This window comes from Apodemus sylvaticus, chromosome 5 (assembly GCF_947179515.1).
Source record: "Apodemus sylvaticus chromosome 5, mApoSyl1.1, whole genome shotgun sequence".
NCBI lineage: Eukaryota > Metazoa > Chordata > Mammalia > Rodentia > Muridae > Apodemus > Apodemus sylvaticus.
The window spans coordinates 35,385,275-35,411,523 of NC_067476.1; the positions used below are offsets into that span (position 1 = coordinate 35,385,275).

Consider the following 26,249-nt stretch of genomic DNA (forward strand, 5'->3'; position numbering starts at 1 on the left):
GTGGGACTTGCTTGGCAAACTCATTAATTTTCAGCAAGCAGTTCAGGGGTGGGGTGCAGTGGAAAGGTAAGAGGTGGCCCGGGATGCCGGTGGTGGGAAGAAAAAGAGAAGCCTCAAAGAGCTCAGAGGTAAAATTTCACTTGGGTTCTTGCCCCTTGCAACCCTCTTGCCTTGAGTGTGGGAGAACACTTCTCTTTTAACACTGCTCCTGGAAAGAAAGATTCTGTCCCAGGGGAGGAGAGGCATCCGACGGGGCAGAGACTGCTGCTACCTACAGTGTGCTCCCCACCCCCCAACTCAGGCGCCTGCTTTCGTCCCCTCCCCTCCTGCTTTCGTCCCCTGCCCCCACCTCCTTATTGGTGCTGGTTTGCAGCGCTTGGCTCCTGCGCCTCCGCTTCGTGTTTGAAATCTGGCTCGCCCCTCCGTATTATGTCTGCACTCCGAAGGAAATTTGGGGACGATTACCAGGTAGTGACCACTTCTTCGAGCGGTTCGGGCTTGCAGCCCCAGGGACCAGGACAGGGCCCTCAGCAGCAGCTTGTACCCAAGAAGAAACGGCAGCGGTTCGTGGACAAGAACGGCCGGTGCAATGTGCAGCACGGCAACCTGGGCAGCGAGACCAGTCGCTACCTCTCGGACCTCTTCACTACCCTGGTGGATCTCAAGTGGCGTTGGAACCTCTTTATCTTCATCCTCACCTACACCGTGGCCTGGCTCTTCATGGCGTCCATGTGGTGGGTGATCGCTTATACCAGGGGTGACCTGAACAAAGCCCACGTAGGCAACTACACTCCCTGTGTGGCCAATGTCTATAACTTCCCCTCTGCCTTCCTCTTCTTCATCGAGACCGAGGCCACCATCGGCTATGGGTACCGCTACATCACCGACAAGTGCCCCGAGGGCATCATCCTCTTCCTCTTCCAATCCATCCTTGGCTCCATCGTGGACGCTTTCCTCATCGGTTGCATGTTCATCAAGATGTCCCAGCCCAAAAAGCGCGCCGAGACCCTCATGTTTAGTGAGCATGCGGTTATCTCCATGAGGGACGGAAAACTCACTCTCATGTTCCGGGTGGGCAACCTGCGCAATAGCCACATGGTCTCGGCGCAGATCCGCTGCAAGCTGCTCAAAGTAAGTGCAGCTCCCTCCCCTTCCTCACTAACCAGAAACCCAAAGATTCAATCCCCTGGGAAGTACCTGTCCTGGGGTTTTTCCCTCCAGGTCTTTCCTTCCACCACAGGTAAACTTCTTTGGAGGAGGGGGTGCGGGTGTAGGGATGGGGTAAAAAGAGATAGGAAATGGGCAGAGGGCATAGTTGCCAGTTCTCTTTTTGTCCCTGTTCTTGTTTATATTCCTCACCTCAGATGAGCTGTAGCACACACACACCCTGTAATGGTGATAGGGAGTGCTGTGGGCTGCTGTTCTCCCACTACTGTTTTGTCCCCAGAGCTCTTTTGGTTTGTTGCCAACTCAATACTCATCTGACCATGAGGCACTAAGGGCTCTAATGTGAAGAATTAGATGTTGGAAGTTGCGTCAACTTTAGTTTGAGCTTGGTCTTCAGTGTACCCTAGCCCCCTCCCAGTATTACTACCAGGTGGATTACTCTTCAGGACACAGTAAGGTTAACTTGGTCATCTTTTAAACAAACAGATACAGGCCCCTCTCAGTGAAACAGAAGGCACCATATCTATTTCTTTAAAAATTATTATTATTATTTTTTGCTAAATATTTCCTAGAGATGTATTCTGTGAAGCCTTGAGCGCTTTTCCTGCAGAGATTTCTTGTTAATTTTATTCTTAATTGCCTGTTTCTATGAAGACTTTGTCAATTATAGATTTCACTTGAAGCTTTTCAGCATCCATTAAAGAAGATTGCTTCTTAACATCAATGCTGTAAACGCTAAAACAAATTGCTCATAGGGTAGTTATTAAGGTAAGATCCTTGTGGCCCTTAGAAGGCAGCACCACAAACAAGAAGCATCTCTAGTTATTTACCAATTAAAGTCTGGGAAGGAGGGATTAAATCTAGTTCTCTCTGCAGGTCTACAGGTGTCACCTTCTTCTTCTTCTTCTTCTTCTTCTTCTTCTTCTTCTTCTTCTTCTTCTTCTTCTTCTTCTTCTTCTTCTTCTTCTCCTCCTCCTCCTCCTCCTCCTCCTCCTCCTCCTCCTCCTCCTCCTCCTCCTCCTCCTCCTCCTCCTCTTCCTCCTCCTCCTCCATCTTCCTCTTCCAGGACTTTTCAGAGTGGTTTTTAAATGTTCACAAATTGAAAATGATAACCACAAATTAATAGTTCATTATTGTAAAAAGAGTAATCTGAGATTATATAAAGGGTATAGCTGGGTTTAGAATTTAGAGGTAATAAAATGACTGATACTTGGGTGGAGGTAAAATTTTGCCATTGAAATTCCAATTTGCACCATTCACCTATATTATGTTATCCAGCCTCAATTTGTCAAGAAATTAAAAATATTCTCCTTGGATTAAAAGAACGTTTTCCTCTTCTGTCACTTTCATTAGCACTTATAAGTCCTCATCCTAATTATTCTTGACCAAGTTGGCCAGTGCAGTGTTTGAATTAAAGCAGTTCACTTGCCCTGTCACTTCTCATCACATGAGTATTTTATATGCTGCATTAGTAAACTAATGCCATTTTTGATATTGGACTGTAAAATTCCCAGCCTGGCTCTGGTATACATTTTCAAATGTATAATTATGATTATATAATTTTAATTGACTTTGTTCTTTTATACAATTTAGCTGTACACAACTGTTATATTTTAAGTTAGTGTTTCATTTTATTCACAACTCTTGAATTAAGTGTATAGGAGATTCAGCTAAGTGGATGAGTTGAAAACATGGTTATGATAGTGGTACGTGTGTGTGCTCACTTCTATGTGTAGAGTGAACTCTACATGGTCATCAGGGAGGCCCCAGAGCACACTGAATGTTCAAACATTGTCAAGAAACCTGTGTATGGATGTCACTTGGAAACTCTCATTAAGAGTAGTTTATCCTATTCACAAGAATTCAAATTTTTGTCATTCTCTGTTTTCAAACAAGGTTATGTAATAAAACTGGTGTTTCCATATACAACTTATTTTAGTTGTTGTAAACACTGTCAATTTTTATTTTAAAAAATTAAGATACAATTAAAAATAATCTACAGATCAGTAATATAGATGTGTACACATAACCATAAAGGATTACTATTTACTGCCATGTTCCACCTTTACCAGAACAGTATCTTGAATTAAGGAATAAAATATAATGTTGCAGCAAGGTGCTATATTAACACAAGGTGATAAAATCAATATCACATTCAAATAATAAGAGTAGTAGTGATGTACTTGTATTAGAAAGTGAAAGTATTAACATGTGACATTAATTGTGTATTGACAGAAATTATAGTGAAGTTAATGTAACTTGTTTTAAATTTGTTTTTCTGGTAGGCAGGGTAACTATAATACACTTTTGTAGTTTTTTTAAATCATTTTCTTATGCAACATGAAAAATAGCTCATGTTCTATAGAGGAATTATTAACATTAAGCAAAATTAGAGGAGATGTTTGCTTTAACGAGTGACCCCTATTTAGTGTAATAGACACTTGGAGTGACCTAAAACAGTCAACTTTGATATAGGAGAAAAAGCATATAAAAAACCTAAAAGTTTTAAAACTTGTTATGAATTGTATATATGCCTATTAATTATCAGTTCACATATTCAGTTTCTATTGTAAACCATTTTAACACTTTAAATGCTATATTTATGTGTCTTCAATATACAATATACATAAGTGCCGTGTCAACAAATATCAGTGTACCACTGAATCATAATAATTATAGTACACATATATTTTCTTATAATTTACCTAACATTTTTCTGTTCAGATTTTATTTTCTGAAAAAATTATCCACAAATATAAATTTAATGAATCACTATAAACTACTTTCAATTCTTGGGAAGACACTGAAAACAGAGTAGTGCCTTTGAAATGTTGGATAATATGAAGCTTTCTACTGATTCTTCTATGGAATTCCCAATAGTCAGGTAGACATAATTTAACTTTCCTGTCTAATTTTAATTTTGCTCATCACTTGCATGGAGGCAAATTGTGTTTAAACTCCACCCTCCAGTTTTCAACTGAAAACACTGAAATTTCTTAGGACTGTTTTGTCCCCAGAGTACTTTTGTTTTGTTGTCAACTCATTACTCCTCTAAACATGAGGCGCTAATGCTTCTACATTGAAGAATTAGATGTTGGAAGTCTTTATTTCATACCTTGCACTGGAGATTTTGTTTTTCACTGACTATAACCTTATCTTGCCTGACTGAACCCTTCAAAATGGGTCTTGGTGAAACTTTTCTTTAGATCCTAACTTTGTAAAACATCAATCTACATAAAATGGGTATATCTGAATAAGATCAACATTTTCTGCTAAAGTGTCATAAAATTCTAACATAGAGTCCATCAGAACTGCTGGAAGCTAGGACTGATATATGTTGTTTTAGATGAGCTTATAACCAAAACAAAACAAAATAATAAAATAAAATAATAAAAATTAAAAATAAAATGGTAGACTAACTATTTAATTTTGTTTTTGCTTTGCTTTCTTTGGCCCAAGCATGAAAGTTATCTAATAGGTACAGATCTTGGCCTATTTTTAAAATAACTTTTACACTACTAGTAATAATTTTGTTTTATTTGTTTTTGTTTGTCTTCTTAATATGGGTCTTAAGAAGTACAGTGTGCCTTGTGCACATAAATAATGTATGAGCAAAAGTAAGGATGTAAAAGCATACAACCAGCAGTGGGTAGGAACAAATGATAAAAAGAGGCAGAAAAAGGTATTTCATGGATTGAAGGGTGTTGTTTAGTAGGAAAGGAATGTGCAAACAAGGAGACAGATCCTGCACACAGTTATTATAAAGCAAACAAAGGGACCCTATGGGGACACAAAGGAGAGCTTTCATTTGATCAGTACAAAAGGTTCACATAATCTATTACAAGAGAAATTACACTGCATCTAAATAAGGTACATTCTTTTCCTAAAAATGGATATCTTATGGATTTAATTAGCTTAGCATTAAAAAGTGGTTTTTAGACTTAATGTTGACTTTAACTATACCTGAAATTTCAACTGTAACCATCCAAATGAATGTAAAAAATGTCCATCACAGACAGTCCAGATAAAAATTTAGGTCTACACGCTTCTGTAACTACTGCAAATTGTGAACAGCAGGCCATAGGTTTTGCCATAATTGCTTTGAGTCACATAGGTAGTTTAATCCTTGGTCTTAGGCCATGTCTTAGAGAGAGTTCCTACTCTTAACTCTAGGGTCTTACTCTGTGTGTACTCGATTTTTCTTTGTGAGTTGACTACATATTGGCATATAAAAGCTCATAGATATGATAGGACACATTTAAAGAGAAGTGAAATTCCAGGTGTAACATTAGAAGGTGGTGTGGAAGACTATTTTGCCCACTCCACCTGATCCTTTTCTCCTTTTTCACTGACTGTACAGAACTTAGGTGAGAATTGTGGGAAATTGAAGACAGGAACAGGTTACAGACTATGGCAGTGTCAGGCAGTGATGAGTAAGCATTTTTATTCAGAATCTTCTTCCAGTTTGAAACTGGAACAAAACTCAGTAATAGGCCAGAGATGGAAGGTTACCACGTGTCTAGGAACCATTAATAAAGTGGATGCTTTGGAGGAAGAATATGCACACCTGAGCACACAATGCAAGCAACAACAAAGGATGGATACAGGTCTTCTTCTGTATGCTAGGACAATGATAAATGTGTATGTGTATAAACTTTCAATTATCTTTGTTTCTTACACTGAAAGAGAACTGTTTGTCTAAAGTTCCCTAATGAGATGCTGCCCACTGAGCATTTGGTACTTTTTTTAATCAGTAATGAAAATGCATCTGCTTATCATGTCCACTTTTTTGGAATCCGAGAGGACCCAAAGTCATTGGACAATAATTGATTCTTTGAACATCAAACATATCATTTTACATTTAGGAAAACAACCTTACAATACATTCAGAGATTTCTTTCCATTAAATGTGACTTCTGTATAATTGAATATTTTATATAGATATTTTAATGTGAATAACAATTTAGAAGTTATTACTACAACTGAAATTAGACAAATTGTTTCAAAAATCCATCTTCAAATTGTAATTTGAGACAGAACTTACAAACAATTGGTAAGCCTTAGTAATTCTCAATCTTTCCTTCATTCAAAACTTTTTCTTTAGTACATAAAATAATTGGCTTGGCTTTGGTATGATGGAATTCTTTTTAGTATCTTTCTATAATTCCATATAATCAAATTTCGCAGTTGTTTCTAAGTCATTTTCAGATCAGAGTTTTATCAACTTATCCTTTAAATTGTTAAGATTTACCAAGTTTCCTTTGTTTTCTTTTCTCCTATATTTACTTATTTTCTCACGATGTCTACAGTTTTCTTTATTAATCGTAATCAGATACTTTATTTAAATATTTTACTATTTCAGTCTAAATTTTGAGCAACTGTTTTGTCTTTAAAGGCAATGTGAATTATTGTCTAATCTGACCACTATTTAATATTTTATCAAGGTAATAAGCCTACTATAAATAGGAAAATTGTTGGAATAGGAACAATTGTTGCAGGATCTGTGCCCCTTAGCTACCAACACTCTAATAAAGGCATCCTACTTATTGATTCATAACACTTTTCATGATGCAAATATGAAAGATTAAATTTATTTTATCGAAAAGGATTCTGCCTACTATCAACATTAAACATAGTAGTTATTAGCCACACAAGATAGAAAGCTGTTGGGATATAAGGATGCTGCATCATCATGTGGTCACAATGTAGAGTACAGCATGCCTTTAGAAGGCTATTTACTTATCTTTTCTTCTTTATCTTCAGTCTTCACATTCATGTGTATGTCACAGTTTTTAAACAAAACCACCCAATGTCTATTACAACACTTAAGTAACATTTTTATTATTACTTTGCTTATTTTGCTCTGGCCAATTTTGGGACTTGAATCAGAGGCAGGAGCTCCTAGATTATAGTTTTTAGAAACCCAGTCCAGAAAGAGTCTGTTTCGAGATTGAATGTAGTAGTCCCCTACAGCTTTCTTCAGGCTCAAAAATGTCTGGCTTAGCAGTGATAGAACTTAACTCCAGTCAGCAGTTCAGACTTCAGAGAGTTTTAGTCTTCCAGCACCCTCTACTCTAACACCACTACATCTCTCACTTTTGACCTCCGCCAAAGCCTTCTATCTAGTCCTAGTTATTTATAGACTTCTTCGTCTATGACCAAGTTCAGGAGACAACAAAAATTTGAAAGTGAATGAATTTATAGTTGAGATATCTGACATCCTGACATAAATGATGACCGGTGTGGTTGATAAATTTGTGTGTGAATACAGTACCTCAGGAAATTAAACAATGGATTATATAGTGACTGCGGCAACAATTTTTAATACATATGTGTAGGATATCACTGATCTTACAAGAAATATAAGGAGCACCGTTCAAGTAAATGAAGTTATTAGCACTATAGTGTCACACAATAGGGAGTGCTCTGGATACAGCACAGAGTTGAAAGGCATGAGTTGGTGAAAGGTAGATTAGAGAGCATTAATTTAAGTGGAATGAGCAAGCATTTATAAAGAATGAAAGTTGAATCTGAATGGGAAGGATCTATGCATATTTAATGCAAAATCAACTATATCTTAATAAACCTCTTTACTAAACAATGATACATTCCCAATTAAAGTTTGCCAATCTCCTGGTAATCTGGCTGTGTTTAGGCCACATTCTTTCTTCAGTTGTTGAAAGGATAATATTAGGAAATATTAAGCATAATGACTTTAAAGCCACAGATATGAATAACAAATATATATAAAATAAGGTAAATTTCTGTTTTGGTATAGCTAAATGATAACCAAAAATTATCTCCTTTGGAGAAATATTACCAAAAAACCTGAGTGTTTAAAAACAGTGTTCAGGCTGTAGTAGAGAACAGCAGCACTTAGTTAAAAGACACAAATTAGAGTCATTATTTATAGATTTCAGAACATGACCTTGTGTTTGTGTAGCACCTGTTGCTTCTTAGGTAAGAGAATAGTAAAGTGAGCCTTGCCTCTGTTTTTTGTCTCTCAGTTATCTTTTCCATACATGAATCAATTATCAATATACAGTTCGCAGTATTATGCGACAGCTAGTCTCATTTTTAATTTAGTAATTTGAGAATATATTGAGAATATATAGGTTTCTGTAAAAAGCTCTAAGCAGGCATTTTTCTTGCTGTTTTGGAAGTACCAAATTTTTCCAGTGTTCGTTTCTAAAGCTGAGGTTTTGCATTTGGGCTAATCAGTTTCCCCACAGATCAACAACAAAAATTGTGATCAGAATTCATTTCTTCCTCCAATTTTTCCTCCAGAAGCCCCCATCCCAGTCCTTTTCTTCTGCTTTTACATTCTACTTAGAGAAGAGAAACTGTCTCAGTGTTCTCCACAGATATTGTCCTACCCAAATAAACTTTCTAGTATTTAACAATTGTAACGAGCCTCTCAAATGAATCAGTTCAGCTTTTAAAGATGAGTGTAGTTCTATTGGCCATGCCATACCACCACTGACTGGAAACTACTAATCTTTTTTCTAGAAAAAGCAGATTATTTAACAATTCTTTAGAATTTTCAGTCTTATTCACCAACCATGATTTACCTTGCTTACCAAATCCAATATATGTTATAAATAAAAATAAGATTTTTGTCTTGAAATGAATATTGTTTTGGGGGAAGACTCATGCTCTAGACTTTTTTTTTCATTTATTAAATTGGCTCATGATGGGTCTTAAAATATACCAGATATTTCCAAGTTCCTGGAGACCATTGGGCTCAAGCACTTCCCACTAATTCTTTTCTGTATGAATCTAAATACCCAGGCTCTGTTTGCTTCTTTTGTTAATGCTAAATCTAAATATTTGCTTGTACAATTATTTTATGTAATAGATATGCTAAACAAAATGAAAACAAATGGAACAAAAAATGAGTAAGTCTACTTTTACGTTTTGCTCATATTTGCTTTTAATCCAGTCCTACAATATAACTGGTTTGTTTATGCTTTTGAATGATTATATTGAAACTAAGCGACACTATCAGATGAGAGTTTTAATGAACTATTTGTCAAAGACAGCTTCCTTAAAATTCCTATGTTGTTTAATAGAGCACATTTTTGTCTATATTTAAAAATGCATAGAGGAATAGAGAATTATATGCAGCTTGTTATTAGTAGAGGCAGGAAAACCATGAACTATTAGCATATACTGTTATCACATTTATTAACCTACACCCATATCACAATTCAGTAGGAACATGTCTTTTCTGTTTTATAGCTAGCTGTGACTTTACAAAATTCCCGAAGAAACAATTATTCAGTTTACTTTCCAAGGATTCAACAAATCACTTCTTAAATTGTGGTCAGCACTGCTCTGCTTACCAACCTCCAGTCGAACTGCAAAGTTTATTTGCTTTCTGAGGAAAGACAACTCTGGCATCCAGTTGGTTATTATGCAGAGATTTCTTCCAAGCAGTGGGCAGATAGATACGCAATAAGTTCCATAGTGATGCTCACAGCCATTGTTAGAGCAGGCATGTCTCCAAAGCTCAGGAGTTAGGGACTGGTGATTATAGCAAACTGTTTATTATAAAAAATGCATGCACGTTCTGCATGAGCTACATGGGATTTCAGCCCATTTGGTAGAATATAGCTGCATAATGAATTGTTTGGATTGCATTGCTGATGACGGATAGATGCACAATGTTGGCAATGATGTATATGACTGTTGAGCTGCCTTGAAATTTTCAGTACAAGTGGTGATTTCTTCTTTTTTTTCTGTGTGCTTATCTAGTCTCGGCAGACACCTGAGGGTGAGTTCCTTCCCCTTGACCAACTTGAACTGGATGTAGGTTTTAGTACAGGGGCAGATCAACTTTTTCTTGTGTCCCCTCTCACAATTTGCCACGTGATCGATGCCAAAAGCCCCTTTTATGACCTATCCCAGCGAAGCATGCAAACTGAACAGTTCGAGGTTGTCGTCATCCTGGAAGGCATCGTGGAAACGACAGGTGAGTAGGAATATAGATGTGCCATCAAGTTTTTTATTTAGAATTTTGTACAATGTTCCATTGTCTGCGTTAACTGGCCTAATGTCTCAGTTTGCAAGCCTGAAAGTAAAGACATGTCACCTCACATGCTTATATCACAAAATAGTACTTTGCTGTTTTGGTGTTCATATACCGGTTACTAACCGAGGAATAATGATTAAACTAAACTAAGATAATGTCTTAAAATTATATGGAGATAATATCTTAAAATGAGTATGCTATTCTGTTTTGATAACACACTAAGTTTTCCTATAATCATTTGTCTTTCAAAATTTGAAGTTATGAAATCATTAGGGCAACTTGTAATCAGCCTGAGTTCAATATGCTTGATCCTGACTTGTGGTAAAATGAGGGAGAGAATTATTGACAAGGTTCTGACATCTACGCTGTGGAGCCTCAGGGGGAAGTGTCCTGTGTGTTTGTGTGTGCACACAGAAGCAATGCTATTGTTTCAGAGCAGAACAGCTCTTTTCTTAACTAAGTAATGACTATGGCTTTCTTTTAAAAACAGGATTTTTTTCCTTTTGTTTTTCCTGCTTCAGTTTAATTAGTCTTTAAGCATCCCATGCCATTGAAATAATCAAAAACACTTTGCTACACACTGAGGAGAGTTAGGCAGGCAAAGAAAAGAACCATTACATGTGAGTATATTATTATTTGACAGTTAAGTTTGGATGTACAACTATATGCATAATTATTTACCTAGGCAAGCACATATGCATTCATCTTATTTTTTGCATTTTCTTCGGGAAATAAAAAACCAAGAGATATTTTAGTTTTTTTTCTTTTTCTTTTTTGTGGCCAATATCATCTTAATCTTGAAATACTAACTTTTGAACTATGACAATACTAGAATTAACAGTGTCAAAATATAAATTCAAGTTTTGTATTAGGGTGTAAGTTCTTTGATTTCACAGTACCTCTTGGTTGCTGTCTTTGATACCTGTGATATAGTGACTGAAATTATGCAAATTACTTATTGTCTCTAAGTTGCTTCTTTTTCTTTAACGTCAGCGCCATGTAATGACCAGCTCAACTAATGTCTAACATTACCTTTGTTACTAATGTTAAATTTTAAAAAATTAAGATTTTTGAAAGGAAGTGATAAAAGATTTACTAAAGCAAAAAGTTCTAAAATTTGACTTCTGTTGTTTTATGGTTTATACTCCAAATTCAGTTAGAATCAAATAGTGTCAACACTTCTATGAAGTACATTACTAAACAATAAACCAATTTAAGTTTACTTTAGATGTCTATTTTTATATCTTTTATCATAATAAAATATATTAGAGCTTCAAGATAGATATCTCACATTTTACTTATTTACTTATATATTTCTTCAACGTACCTCTTTATAATTTGTTAATTCATTTTCATAGTCATTGACATAGGTAAGATTTTCTTTTTTATCTTTCTTTCATTTTTTCTTTCTTCTTTTCCTCCTCCACCACCTTCTTCTTCTTTTAGCAACCTTAAAAATCCTTTGGGTCCATTATCTATGTAACTGTGTACCCATTCATTTATCTGATTTCCCACAAAAACCACTGTAATTTTTAGGCATGAACCATTTCTCTGTAAAATCAATTTAAACATAAAAATGTTCCTTATTTTTAGTATTAGTGTGTGTGTGTGTGTGTGTTTGAGATTTATTTTAATTATGCATAGGTGGGTGAATGTGTATGTGTTTGTGCTTTTGTGTGTTCACAGAGACCAGAAGATGCTATCAGATCTTCTGGAGCTGGAGTTACAGGCCATTGTGAGCCACTTAATTTGGTACCAGGAATGGAGTTAGAGTCCTTGTAAGATCAGTAAAGGCTTTTAACTGCCACAGCATCTCTCTGTCTTTTATATTTTTGTTTGTTGAACTTTATATAGTTGAAGAATCCAGATCAGGTAGTCTATAGATTAGTGATATTTGTTTTTGGTATTTAATTATTGATTAATTCTTTTTGAAGTTTGTTTGTTTGTTTGTTTGTTTGTGTGTGTGTCTGTGTGTGTGTGTTTAAAATGGTGTCTTTCAGTATTATTTCTGCATCAGTATATTAAGGGAAATGCTGAAACAATTTGCTTTGTAATTTTCACTGTATTTTAGAGAATCATGATTAGTAAAAGGTACTGTAATAAGGTCAGATGGTATTCTCTACCATCAATTATTCATTCATATTATTGATTTTATTTTGATGGCATTCTTCACTCTTACATTTTTATTCTGCCTGTTTTGTTGAAAATGAACTGGCAAGCAACCCTTTCCCACAGGCAATGTGAAACTTAGACAGAAATGGAATTACTTACTTAGAGATTTCTTTTTGTGGGGAAGACCATAAATTCCTCTTTCTTAAAACAAATTTCTTAATTAAGCAAGATATGATGCCCAACTACTGCTTTATAGTACAAACTCTATGGAACATTCATCTGATATTTTTGTTTATATACATTCCACAGCTAATAAAATGTGAGATAGTTCAAACCCTGTAAATCCTATTTCCACCCCCATCCCCCAGCTCTATCAAAGAAACACTATTTTATTTTATTTGATCATTTAAAATTTTATTGAAATGTACTCAGATTCATCTTGAATGTTTTTTTTACCATTATGCCTTCATCCACCATAATTTTTTTCTTTCTTGAAGTATTTATTCTTTGCAATAAAGTAGAGAGGGTTCAAGTAATTTTAAGCAGCCAAACCATGATTTTCTCCTCTGGTTTTTACATATAGAGCCTTGGGCATGAACTTGTTTTAATGTAACTTTTCAACAATATTTGTGTCATTCATTTACTTATGAGGCAAGCATTTACTGAATATATGTTGTGTGCTTCACGAACCTGAGGGACAAGAGGTACAATGGCGACTTAGACAGGACCTCTATTTCCCTTAGGGTTTACATTATAAATAAGCAATTGTTACCATTTCTCAAGAATTAAGTGAAAGCAAAACCCTTCCTCCCACCCCCCCCCCGAAAATCAACTAGTAGTAGCAGATATTAATGACTGCAGAATACTTTAGGCTGATGCTCAGAACATGCTCTATAGGTGACACTTAAACCAAATCTCAGCTGGTTGATCTAAGGGCCAAATATAGTAAGTGCTCTGAAATAGCAGGTGGAAATGCTGGAATGTACAATAAACCCGATGTTTGTTGGTAAATAAGAGAATGCCTGTGTTTCCAGCAGAGCTAACAATGTCGAGCATAAGCGGAGAAATTAAAGAGAAGGGCAGGTCTCACTGCAGATTATAGCCACAATGAATGCAAGCATTAGGGGCTCGTTAGAAAGAGGAGTAATCATTTAGAACACTCAACAAAAACCCATTTTCCCACTTCTGACATGTAATTTATCTAGAACTTGATAACGAAATGTATTGGAAACATATACAGTTCTAGACAGCTCCCATTTCCCGTCAACCACTGTCCCCTTAAGGTCTCTGTGGCTCTGTGCTCCACAATTGGTCACTTCTAGAAAGTCCTTTACTAAGGTTTACACTTTATGCTGCATTGCTTCTTCCTGCTACTGTGGTCTCAGCAGGAATGGAGAAAACAAGGAAGGAAGAAACCAGAGGCTTCCTAATTTCCATCACCAAGAGTTAGGGATCAGCTTAGAACCCTTTCATCTTGGAAATGCTCAGTGATCAGATTCAGAGTGTGTCTGTCCCTCCTTAAGTAAGTCAGGCTTGCAGGCATGCAGCATTTCTTCCTGGTACTCTGCCATGGTCTTCTGTATCCTTGCTTGCCCAGCAAGTCCCAGAGGTAGAATATGCCTCTAACCCTGTTCTCTTCACTGCTCCTCCCAGGAGAATGAGCACTGCTGGCCACAAACAAAGCACTGCAGATTTAGCTCATTAGAACTGGATGCTTTCGGGCTTCAATCTGGTTTCTGCTGCTATTTGGCAGACTTTTTAATTGTCTTTTCTGTACTGTCAGGCTCAGTCCCCATGGGATCTATTTTAGACCTTTCTCTCTCTCCATGCCCCCAGTCCCAGCTGTCCTATCCCTTTCCTGGCATGTCATCTCTCCACCTATTCTATTTAAAACTATCTGTGACTCCAGTTTTTGTACATTTCTTTACTCTCATTCTCTCCTCCTGGTTATATTCTTTTGCTTTCCTGAACCTCCACCCCTTTGAAGGCTGCATTTTTAAAATTTCTTTTTAGGGGTAGCGTAATAGTCTCTAACCAGGCTACCTCTGAACAAATGACAGGCTTGACCCAGCCTCCTGAGTACCACTCTAACCTGTGTCAGATAACACATCTGGCTTAATTGTATTTCTTAAGCACTTCTAGCTACTACCAGTGTATGATATCCAGTACCAACCTACCACGTTCCCATCCCATTAATTCCTTAAGTTTTTCAATTCTCTCCTCAATTCAATTATACTTTGAAGACTTTTTTTTTTTTAGGTGACATAGCTTCACCTTTACCTTTTTGCCTTTCTTCTTTGTGGTATTTTCTAGACATGCCTCCAGTCCTTCATCTCTGTATCCTTGCTCTGTAACGTCAGCTCTCCTGATTCTCCCAAGGTTTCTGACTTTGCTTGTTTTCCTGTCTAATTTAGATAGGTGTATGGGCTTTTTTTCTTTTCTTTTTAGCAGTCAGCAAATCTCTCACTACTCTTCATTCTACATACTGTCTCCAGCTAGAAACTCTTCTGTGATCCATTTCTACCAATTCCACACATTGTTCTACTTAGGTGCTGCCATGTTAATTAAGAGCTCCATTTTCCAAGTACAATGTCATCACCCTGTTTACAAATTATAATATATTTTATTTTTGGAACATTTATCTGTTTTACTAAGATATTTTACCATAGGCCACCCCTTCCCATTTCATACGTAGCTAATTTATTCTTTGCAAATAAATCTTAAGAACATATTATTCCAGAACCTAGAAAACATATAAACTATAAAAAACAAAGTTCCTGCTCTCCTGGCCACTTAAATTCTTTTGAAAGGAACACAATAAATAGAAGAAAATGTGTCTTGTGAGCAAGTGGACATGCTGCTTAAAATCCAGGAAGGAAGGGCAGGACAACTGGGGATGCAGAGAGGCCAACGGCCACAATGAATAGTGGACAGCTGGATTTGAAGCAAAAGAAGAACCCCAAAGAGGTGACTCCAGGTAGCAGTGCCAGCAGGCGTGAGTGTTCCCAGGCAGATGCTTCTATTTTTAGTAATGTCTGTGTTGTTCACCCTCTACCTTCCCATTTTACATGCATCATGTAGTTCCTCTAAACCACAGTTGCTCTGATGGGGACTTAGCTCCTGTAGGAACTCTCTACTCACTAGCAAATTGCCTATGACAGTCCAGCACATTTGTTTAAGACACCACTTTTACCATAGGCCTGTGCATAAAAAATCCTAATGACAACTCTACTAAAATGCAATTGTTGTTGTTGTTGTTATTATTATTATCACTATCATCATCATCATTATTATCACTATTATTATTATGAGAATACTAGACTGTAACTCTTCCTATAAAGCTCATGTACTCACACTCACTTTTGCTACTATTATCTGTGATCATTCTTATTTTAATTGCCTAGGATGTATTTTTGTCTTTCCCTGTCCTGCAAGATACTAGGTCACTCCTGAGCTGTGTAGTCCATACTTTCCATTAGAGGTCATTAAATCTTTTGATTATGCGAGGGTTGTTCTTTAAATGCTTATCTTAGGAGATGTAAAAACTAAAAGATATGCAAAAGTATAAACTTCCTTTTAATTTTATTAGTTGTGGTATTAGTATGCTGATAAACTGTTCGAGGGTTTGTGTTCAGCTATGGTACTGCACTCAGTGTGCCAAATCAGAACTTACTTTATTATATTATCTGCTGTTGATGCCTTCATGTCAAGCCATAATGTTGCACCATTAATTTGAATGGCTTTATTACATACTAACATATACCTATCTTGATCTTTTGCAATTTAGCCTTTAATACTGAATCTTTAAATATTTTCTTGTTAACAAAGCAAACACTATTGGCAGCCTAATTTTTTTCACCTCCTACAAGCCATTTTAGATAAATGACTAGAGATAGAATCGTCGAGTAAACTGGTCAGTTTTTGTTTACTTGACACAAGCTAGGGTCATCTTGGATGAGGAAAATACATTTGAAGAACTGCCTCCCTCAGATTGGCTAGCGGATATGTGTATGAACCATTTTCTTGATTAATGTCTGGGTAAGAGGACTCAATCCACTGGTACCAGTACTGCTCTGTTGTGGGAAATATTAAGAAATGAGAACAGACACTTTCCCACGCTAGTGCCGGTGAGCCACAGGCCTCCAGCCTGGTGAACTCAACTTGGTGGTCTCTCTGCTTGCCAACTCTCCTGCTGGGCTGGCCCCGAGTTCCTCTCACTGCCATGCAATGACTGCCCACCCCTTGGTCAGCCAACACAACACCCATTTAAAACTCTTAAAGCATATCGTCAACCAGTCAGATTTATGTATCAATAAAAATTATAATTTACAAGATGCCAACACAATAATTTCAGAGCCAGTTGATAATGGTGAAAGCTTCATCCCAATTATTCGAACATTATGATATTATAACTACGTAGCTGGTTAGAGCCATGCTGGTTCATGTCCACCTCCACTCTCCTCTCTCCCTGCTACCTCTCCCTCTCTGCACCTCTTAGCTCTGCCTCCCCTTTCCTGTCCAAATACAGGCCTCCTGCTGCCCTAATAGAGAGGGAAAATCCTTCCACACTGCCTTTGAGCAGGTGGTCCCGGCTTATATAAGAAAGCAGGCTGAGTAAACCACATATGAGCAGAATTTCTCATGGCCTCTGCTGCAGCTCCTGCCTCCAGGTTCCCTTCATTGGATTCTCCCATGATGAACTGGTAATCTAAAATGTGCTTTCCTTCTTGAGTTGTTTTCTGTCAGTGTTTTACCTCAGTAAAGAAAAGCAAGGCCCTACACTGGATAACAAGTATGTAATACTATGAGCCTTTAGTTTATTTTAATTAAATTTGAATTTGTTCCATGGTCTTGGGATTGAATTCAAGCTCTTGCTGGGGTTAGACAAGCACTGTATCATGTTATCACATCCTAATCCAGTCTGTTCATAAGTATTTCTCTTTTAGATTTTTAAAAATTATTTTACTTGTATAAGTGTTTGGTCAGTGTATGTGCATGTCTGCTGGCTGCAGAAGCAAGAAGAGGGCATCAGATCTTCGGGACTAGAGTTAGTGATAGTTGTGAGCTGCCGTGTGGGAAACGAAATTAAACCTGGGTCCTTTGCAAGAATAACAAGTATTCTTTACCACTGAGCTAATTCTCCAGCTGCATATACTTTTTATTATGTACTTTGGGAGTCGTATCTGTCATGTCAGTATTAGTAAACAGCTGTAAATTAAGTTGCTTATTTCTTCATATATTTACCCAAACCAAACATTTAAAATATATTTCTGATTATTTTCAACCTTTTGATTAGTGATAAGAAAGAATACATTCTGCTGCTTGCATATTGGCTGTATCTTCTGTATTAAAAATTATCAGTTAATATGACATCTTTTTTTTTAAGTGAATAAATGACATGTATAATTATTAAGGTAAAATCCTTGGTAGGTCTTATTCTTTGATATAAACACTTTCTTCATGTAAATGCAAGTAAGCATATTTTATTTATTTTGTAAGTAATTTATAACAGATAAGTCAGAAAGATATCAGAATAGCACTGGTATCTTGACATTTTAGCCAGAAGGATACCAAGTATGACCACAGAGGGCTCATATTGCCAAGGGCATCACAGACAATTTGGAATGCTAAGAGAAGAATAGAATGACTGGCCAAAGGCAAGCCTAGGTTGATTCCAGGGTAATTTTTCAAGTGGAGAGTACAGAAAACAGAACCGTGGAAAGTGTTAAGTAGGAGTATATCATGATCATAATTCCTGGTAGAAAGAACCCTGTGGCAGCAAGTGGAAGATTGATGCAGTGCATCCGAGACTGACTACAGACCAGTCATTAGGCTCTTACAACAGGCAAGAGCAGAGGTAATTGAGTTCTGTGTGAAATTTTGTGCCAAGGCAACACTTTGGCTGTTGGAAGTAATGAAAAGGGCCTCAGGTTGGAAAGCTCTTAGTTGTGATTAAACAGGGATGGTGAGGGGGGCCCTAGGATTCTTCCCACTGAATTTCTATTAGTTACTGAGAAGTCTAGAAATGGGAACAGAGGTGGTATTGGGTTATAATAAATAAAACAGCAATAATAAGCTGTTGACTCACTCTCCTTACCTATGAAAAATCACAGAAAATATTCCAAAAAATAATTCAAAGACTAACATCTCACCTTCTTAGAAATTGAGATTTGCCATCACTTTCTTGTCTTGATTTTACACTATTTTGCTTCATTATCTGTAATCAGTCATAGGCCCTTTATCATCTACTAGGAAGCTGTAACCAGCAGACTGCCTAAAATGAGGCTATGCTGACACGGTTACTGGAAATTGTATTCATCTTTCCTAATTGCACACTTTCAAAATTACTGACCTTTGAGTGGGTCAACATTTTATCTGGAACTCACAGTTATGACCATCACATGTCAATGACAGGCAATCTCTATGGATGGAAGGTGCCTAAATAGCATCTTCATTTAAGCAGTAACTTCTGTGATTATCCACAAAATATTTACTGTTTTTTACTTGTGATTTTGTGTAGATTTTTCTTTTTAATCCCTTAATTTACTGAGCGTCATATGAAACTCAGAGACTCAGATCCCTGTTTAAATAAAAGCAACTTTGACAAGCCATTTCTGAACAAAATTATGCCTTATTGTTTTTCTTTGATAGGTCATATAAGAAAATTTTCTGGTTTGGGAAAAAAAAGCAATATTTATATATTGAAGCACGAAGGATGACTAACTAGAACAGCCGACTACTACAAGGCTTTGTAGGATATAGGAACTTCAGTGATGATATCAGGAAAAGTCTTGAGCAAATAGAGATGGTAGTACACATTCTGCAGTGGCCCAGACTGTTTGCTCAACCTTCCTAAATACCAGCATCAACTCTGATGAGTTTTGCTTCACTGGGAATGGAATAGATTTTTCAGCACTTATGTTTGCTATTTTCCACCATTTCATGGAGTCTGCATTTATCAACAGAATCTCTCAAACAGAGAGAACATGTTCAATTAGTTTGTCCATAGCTTTTTAATTGCTCCTCTATAGTTTGTTTGATGCAGTCTTTAGCATCTTTAAATGGGAATTTCCCTCTTCCCACACAGTAGGCTTAGAATTTTCTCTAAACTTATTTTATTTAGAGTTTTAAAACATTTCAATCTCTCTTTAAGCAAACTGACCAGGGGTGGGGAGAAAGGTTAATAGGAAAAGGAATTTGTAGACTTGTTTAGAAGTAGTTTCTTTTATTTGTTATTTTTTATTTTTTGTCAGTTCCACTATCTATTGTCAAGACAGCAATAGTACATTGCAGTAGTAAACACCAAATACAGATCAATAGCAGTGACATGATCTAATAGAAACTGTAAGCCTCCACTGAATTGACACAAGTCAGTGAAAGCAGCCAGAATCAGCCAGAATACCAAGACAGGTTCTTTGCTGTATTCCTCTGACTTGAAGAGCAGTGAAGACCAATGAAGAAGTGAGACCAGCAAATGGTTGAATGGCATAGCAACTCAAGAGCCCTTTTCCTGTGTGTGGCATTCATGTATATTCTTTCTAAACATCATGTTCTCGCTGAAGCATTTTGTCCAGCAAACATTGCATGCCCTATCAAGTGTCTGCTTCATCAAAACATCATCTCTTATCACAGCTTTTATAAAAGCATCATGTGACACAACTGAGTTTCCAAGAAACCAGAAATTCCAATTCATCATGTAAAAGACTGGGATAAGGGAATATTTTTGGGGAGGCTGTTTTGTCTAAGACTATTATAAGCAAAAGGAGTTAGAAACCTTACTGGATAAAACAGGACATTGTTAAACATAAGCATCAAAAATTGTATTGAGAAAGGTAATTTTCCCTTTTCTATTAAACACAGATTCCTTTTCATACAATATAATCCGGATACAGTTTTCCTCCCTTTACACATGCCAGCTCCTCCTCATCTAATTTTCCATCTGGATCCATTCCCTTTATCTCTCTCATTAGAAAAGAACAGGCTTTGAAGACATGACAACAGAATGTAAGAAAATAAAATAAAATACAAGAAGCATCATATCAGAGCTGGACAAGAGAAGCCAACAGAAAAATAAAGAAACCCGAAGAGAAGGCCCCAGAATCAGAGACCTGCTTGTTTACACACTAAGGAGTCCCATAAAAGCACTAAACTGAAGCTATAATATGTAAACAGAGGACCTGATGCAGACTCATGTAGGCCTTGTGATTGCTGCTTCAGTCTCTGTGAGTTCATATGAGCTTTGCTGAGCTGTTTCAGAGGGTCCTGTTCTCCTGGTTGTACTCCATCCCCTCTCTCTTTCTCCCTTGGTATTTCTGTCTTCTCTTCAATGGGGTTCCATGGACTCTGAGAGGGAGGATTTCATGCAGTCTTCTTACTTAGAGCTGTGTATTCAGAGGTCTCTCTCTCTCTGCATAGTGTCTGACTTTGGGTCTCTATACCTATTCCCACCTACTGCAGAAGGAAGCTTTTCTGATGATGGCTGAACAAGGCATGTAGCAGAATATCATTAGATGTTATTTTATTGCTACTTTTATTTTTTTAGACCTGTAGTATTTGGTTTTATTATACATCTCTGGGCTATCAGGTCTCTGGTTTTTGGCCACCCAAGCAATGTCAGCTGTGGTCTCCCTCTCGTGGAATAGGCTTTAAGTGAGACGTTGGCTGGTAACTCTGACACGGTTTGTGTCACCTTTGCCCTAGCATATTTTGCAGGCTGATCAATGGTTCTGTGATTATTTTGGTGTTTACATTTTTCTTTTGGAGTACCTTTACATGTCAAAGACATTAGAACATGGGAGCAAGAGTTCTATTTGTGTACCAATTTATCTAAAGGTACTTTCTGTTAAAATGTTTATTTAATTAATACCTAGCTACAATATATTTTTACATTTTAAAAATCTATTATCACTTATTATATATAGATGTGTGTGTGTGTGTGTGTGTGTGTGTATGCCACTGTGCAAATGTGTTAGTCAGAACACAACTTTCAGGAGTCTGTTCTCTTCTTATTTCCATGTGAATCCCTAAGATTGAGTTCAGGTGAGATTTAACAAGAAACACTGTTGCCCACTGAGGTAGCTTGCTCCTCTATCAACTGCCATAAATCTTTTAAAATAAAAGTAAATCAAATTCACTATTTATATTTTAAAATTATTATTATTTGTATATACCCATAGGATGTGTACAGGTTGGAGGAAGGAAGACTTCCTGGCAGGTATATGAAGGTTAGAGGAGACTGCTATCCAGTAGCTTCTCTCTTTTCACCTTTATTCAGGTTTTGGTTGTTTAATCTCAGACCTTCAGACTTGCCTGGCAATTGCTTTACCCACTGAGCCATCTCACTGGCCCTCAGTTGCAATATATTCTGAGTGAATTTTCCACATTGGCACCTGTTAAATCTGAAGGAGAACACAGCTCTTAAACTTGTGCCATCTTCAGAGATTATGTTGATTCAGACTGTGCTGATCAATGTAGCCAAATGCAAATTAATGTGGGAAGACAACAGTGAAAATCAGGGGTATGAATTAAAATGTGTTGCTGCTCATCATCCTAACTATGAACAAGATGTGACATCTATTGTGGAACATTGTGTAAGGATGTGACATAAATGCCAAACAAGGGTGCTGATGCCACTCACGGATGGAAACTTGCTGAACACTCATTAGATGCAGAACACCATGTGCAATTATTTACTGATGCACATGAGGGAATAACATTATGCTTAAGATTAAGTTCAGAAAGATGGCTTTCTGTTCACAAGATGACAAACATTGGCAATTAGTCAATGCCAAACCATTTTGCACCTTTCTTTTCTGGGAACAAATTTGGAGAGATAACATAGATTAAAGATGAAGAGGCTTTTAATAGACAACGATAGCAAACAGATTAGATTGCAGATCTAGAAAGAGTGAATGTAGTTTGACAAATTAGCACTCTACCACAATTTGACAGTGTCTTACTCTGATTAGTTTTTACTGTTATTTTCGTGCCTTAGGCTGTATCTGTGATAAAGCTAAGATCAGGAACCTACTCAGCTTATTGTGGGGATATTAGCACGTAAATTTAAGTGGATACCAGGGTACTGTATCATTGCTATGGCCCCAAACAAGCACCAAAGCAAAGTAACATGGAGTTATTTTAAAATCTGTGACATCTTAATTCATGTCAGTAGCAAAGTGGCCCAAAACATGGGAATGGTAACTTTATGGAAGATGTGGAGAAAAATGTTGGATGGATATTGATTCCATGTTGTTTAATGGAATATTTACCCTTGATTCTAATTTTTTAGGTTATCCCTAGGCTGTATTTGCTTCATGTCCTTAACCAATAATTTCCTCATGAACCGATGAGTAGCTTGATCTATGACTGCTGTCAACCTCAAAGCAGAACTCTGTCTAGACCATTACCGACAGATGATTAGATCTTACAGCATTTTAAAGAAAGAAGTTCTTAGTCTCACATTACTGTCAATCAATTTGCCATATATCTCTAATTTTAATCTAATCTCTTCATTTTATTATATGTAATTTAATTCTTCTTCTCCTCTTTTTAGATCTAAGTCTGAAACAGCTTTGCTTTCAGAGCCATCAGTAGCCATGTAGTACCAGGTATCTTTGGTTTTGTATTACCATTAAATGCAGACAATATTACATCTTTAGAAAGTAAGCTGTCTTTCCCATATGTATAAGAGAATAAGTTTGGGGGTTGCAAATACATCATGCTTTGAGAATGAAAGCAGTGTGGACTTTATATGCTGAAAATACCTGTCTGTTTGTGGATGTTCTCACAGAGTTTATTTTTATACATTTTCTGCATTAAGAGTTTACTCTCTGACTCATGCTCCTGATTCAGCAGTTCTCTAGAAATGGCTTCAATCTTTCTGAATTTGGAAACACTACTTTAAAAATGGATAAGGAAACTGAGGTAGTCTCTTTGCGAACGTATCTGTATTTATTTATATTAGCATTATGAGCTCCCCAAATATTTTAACATTTATTATCTGTCCCCTGGTTTTGATTTCTTTTGTATTTGCCTGCCTTCTTTAAAAAAATCCAAAATCACAACAACAAAAATCCCTCACGAAAACCCAAAACTAACAAGAAAAAAAAAATCCCCCAACTTTCTTTTCCTCCACTTACTTTTCTACACTTTCAACACAAATTGTTCCAAACTTATAGAACACAGTTAACTTATTTAAGTGTTAATGTTTTATGACCTATGATTGTGGCATCATATGTCAAGGTGATGAAAAAATTCAGGTCTCAAGTTTGGGAAAATTTACTGAAGCTGAAGATTAAATTTGATGTTGAACTTTTGATATCTTTTCAGTGCAATACATAACAAATCATATGTGTAATATGATGGTTTTCTTTCCTTGTGATGATACACCAAGAAATCTATAGCAATAGTTTTGGCCTGTAATTTCATTTTTTAGTCCATATTTCTCCTGTTTCCATTTCTTTGGGCTTTGGTGAAGCTGCTCCCTCATGGGAACCAAGGAACAGAGAGACAGAGGGAGACCCAAGGTAACAATATCTACTTGTGTATACCTCCATCCCTTTTTGGGAGCTAACAGACAAACTAAGAGGAAATATTAAGGTACCACTATCTACTTGAGTATGCCTCCATTACTTCTTAGATGCCTAGGAACAGGGTAGACTAAGAGTAAGGCCCAAGGTATAAATATCCATTTGAGTATGCCTCCATCTTTTCTTGGGACCCAAATACAGAGATACAGAGATGAATTACCAGTATCCACGTTTGTAGGCCTCCATTCATCCAACTTCTTCCATGTAGGCCCTTCTACTTCACAATAGCACCATTATCCAGGGACCAAGCTATTAGCAGTATGTCATTGGGAGTACATTAGAGTTCCATACTACTACATTATTTTTATTCACTTGATACATTTTAAAAATATCAAATCTAATAATTTGAATTTGGTTTCTTTATAAAATGTATCTAATATTACTGTTAGAGTACATTGTAAATCTATCTTACTATAATAAATACAGAAGAAATAAGTAAAAAGTACATTTATAATATTTAGACCTCAGCTGTTGCCTAACTGGATAGTAGAAATAGAAATATAAGATGAAATGTGCCTCAATGATAGCCTTGTTAAAACTTTTTATTTGTCAGAAAAGGAAATTATGATTTAATGACATGAATGAGTCACTGTTTTCAGAGTCCTTTGTTGGACTAGTATGGAATATGTGTGATGTTTCCAATTTATTCAATCATATTTCACATATTCTATTTACATATATCTCATTTCTTTCTTTAGTTGAAGATGCTATACTGAGCTTATTTCATTAAGCCATGCTGATGAACTTTAAATGTGACATTTAAAGATTCTAAGCCTTTGTTTAGATGAGTTAGTCACTTCACCAAATAGACTGGAAAACAAGGCAATAGATTTGGGACTCACTGATGATATAGCTTAGTCAGTAAAGTGCTTGTCACATAAGCACAAGTGCCTGACTTTTGATTGCCAATCCCTGCATAAAAAGCTTAATTAACTGTCCTGGGCTCTAATCCCAGCATTAAGGAAATAATGACATTGGATAGTCAGACTCTATTTGTTGAGCTGGCATGTTCACAGAGAAACAATGTCTTCAAGAAAGTAACATAGATGATGATTAAAGGAAGATATGATATTGATGTTTAGCCTCCACAAGTGTGAATAAAACAAAAAGTCTTTATGGCCCATCATATAGCCAAGATGCCTCAGAAACACACACGAAAATGAGAACTGGAACATTGGAAACCATCCCCGGTATCAAGGTCCTCAGTTAAATCATCAAACCAAATAAATGAATAAAATTTAAAGATTTTATTCTAGTTAATTTAGCTATCTGTTAAATTTGAAAATTACACAAACATGGAATGTAAAAAGCACAGCTTTTATAAACATGAAGATTAGTCCCAAGATCTATTGATAAAATATCAAGATTATTGGCATGTCAGTGCTAATGCGTATTGTTTAGCTCTGATGTAAGCCACTTAATGTCAAGTGTACATCAACAATAATAAGGGCCTTTAATCAAGACACTATTATTTTTATCATTATTGTCATCTTTTGTCTTTGTTATAGGAAAAAATCAATTTGGTAAATTCTAACTACAGATAAATTCTGCCCTATTTTGAACAAAATGCATTTTCAGTTGCTATATTGAGAAAATAGATAGTTAATTCACTTTTTATTACAGCTCAAGGATTGTCCTTTTCATGTATTACCAAGGTCTCTGTAAGTTTTTGATTTTTTTCCCTGATCATACTATGAGAGCTACTCTTCCAGCTGAATTTCCCCAGGTCTTGTCATGATTTTAGCAATAGAATTATACTAATAAATTGTGGGAGGAAAAAAAGGATGACAATAATAGCCTATATTACTTTAGTGATCTCATCTGTGCTCTGACAAAGACGGAGACATTTCAAGATAGTGTGTGATCTTGGGATATGCAATATCACACCAAGAAGCATGTTTTCATTTACATTCACTGTTCCCTCTCCTCTCTCTCTCTCTCTCTTGCTCTGTCTTCCACCCCCACATACATGTGTATGTATATATACACACTTCAGCATTCTCTCTGAGTATATATCAAAGCATGTCTATATTTCTACAAAAACATTATCATAAATAATATGCTCTCTGGATTTTCACACATTCTGAGCGTTTTTTCATCCCTTTCCCAATCTCTTCCTTTGTATTGTTCTCCATCCCCTGTTGCCAGTTAAGGCCACCACCCATTTTTTCCAGTTCCTCCTTCATAACAACTGGGCCCTACTATGCCCTCTCTAAAGTTCTTTATCCACCCTCTTCTCCAATTCACATGTATACTTTTTTAGTTTCCTGTTTTCTGTGGTCAATGCAGGTTACATACTAAATGTAAAAGCAGAAGTAGAACCTACAGTAAAATATGTACAACTCGAA

General features: G+C 36.4%; 1 protein-coding gene across 1 annotated transcript in view; it reads left to right on the forward strand.

Annotated features, from left to right (window-relative positions):
- The first annotated feature begins 429 nt into the window (after positions 1-429).
- Kcnj3 (potassium inwardly rectifying channel subfamily J member 3) overlaps positions 430-26,249 on the forward strand; it is a 163,453-nt gene continuing 137,633 nt past the window's right edge. Inside the window, exons 1-2 of the mRNA XM_052181129.1 lie at positions 430-1,131; positions 9,925-10,141. Coding sequence (XP_052037089.1) covers positions 430-1,131; positions 9,925-10,141 — 919 coding nt within the window. The remainder of the gene's footprint in view (positions 1,132-9,924; positions 10,142-26,249) is intronic.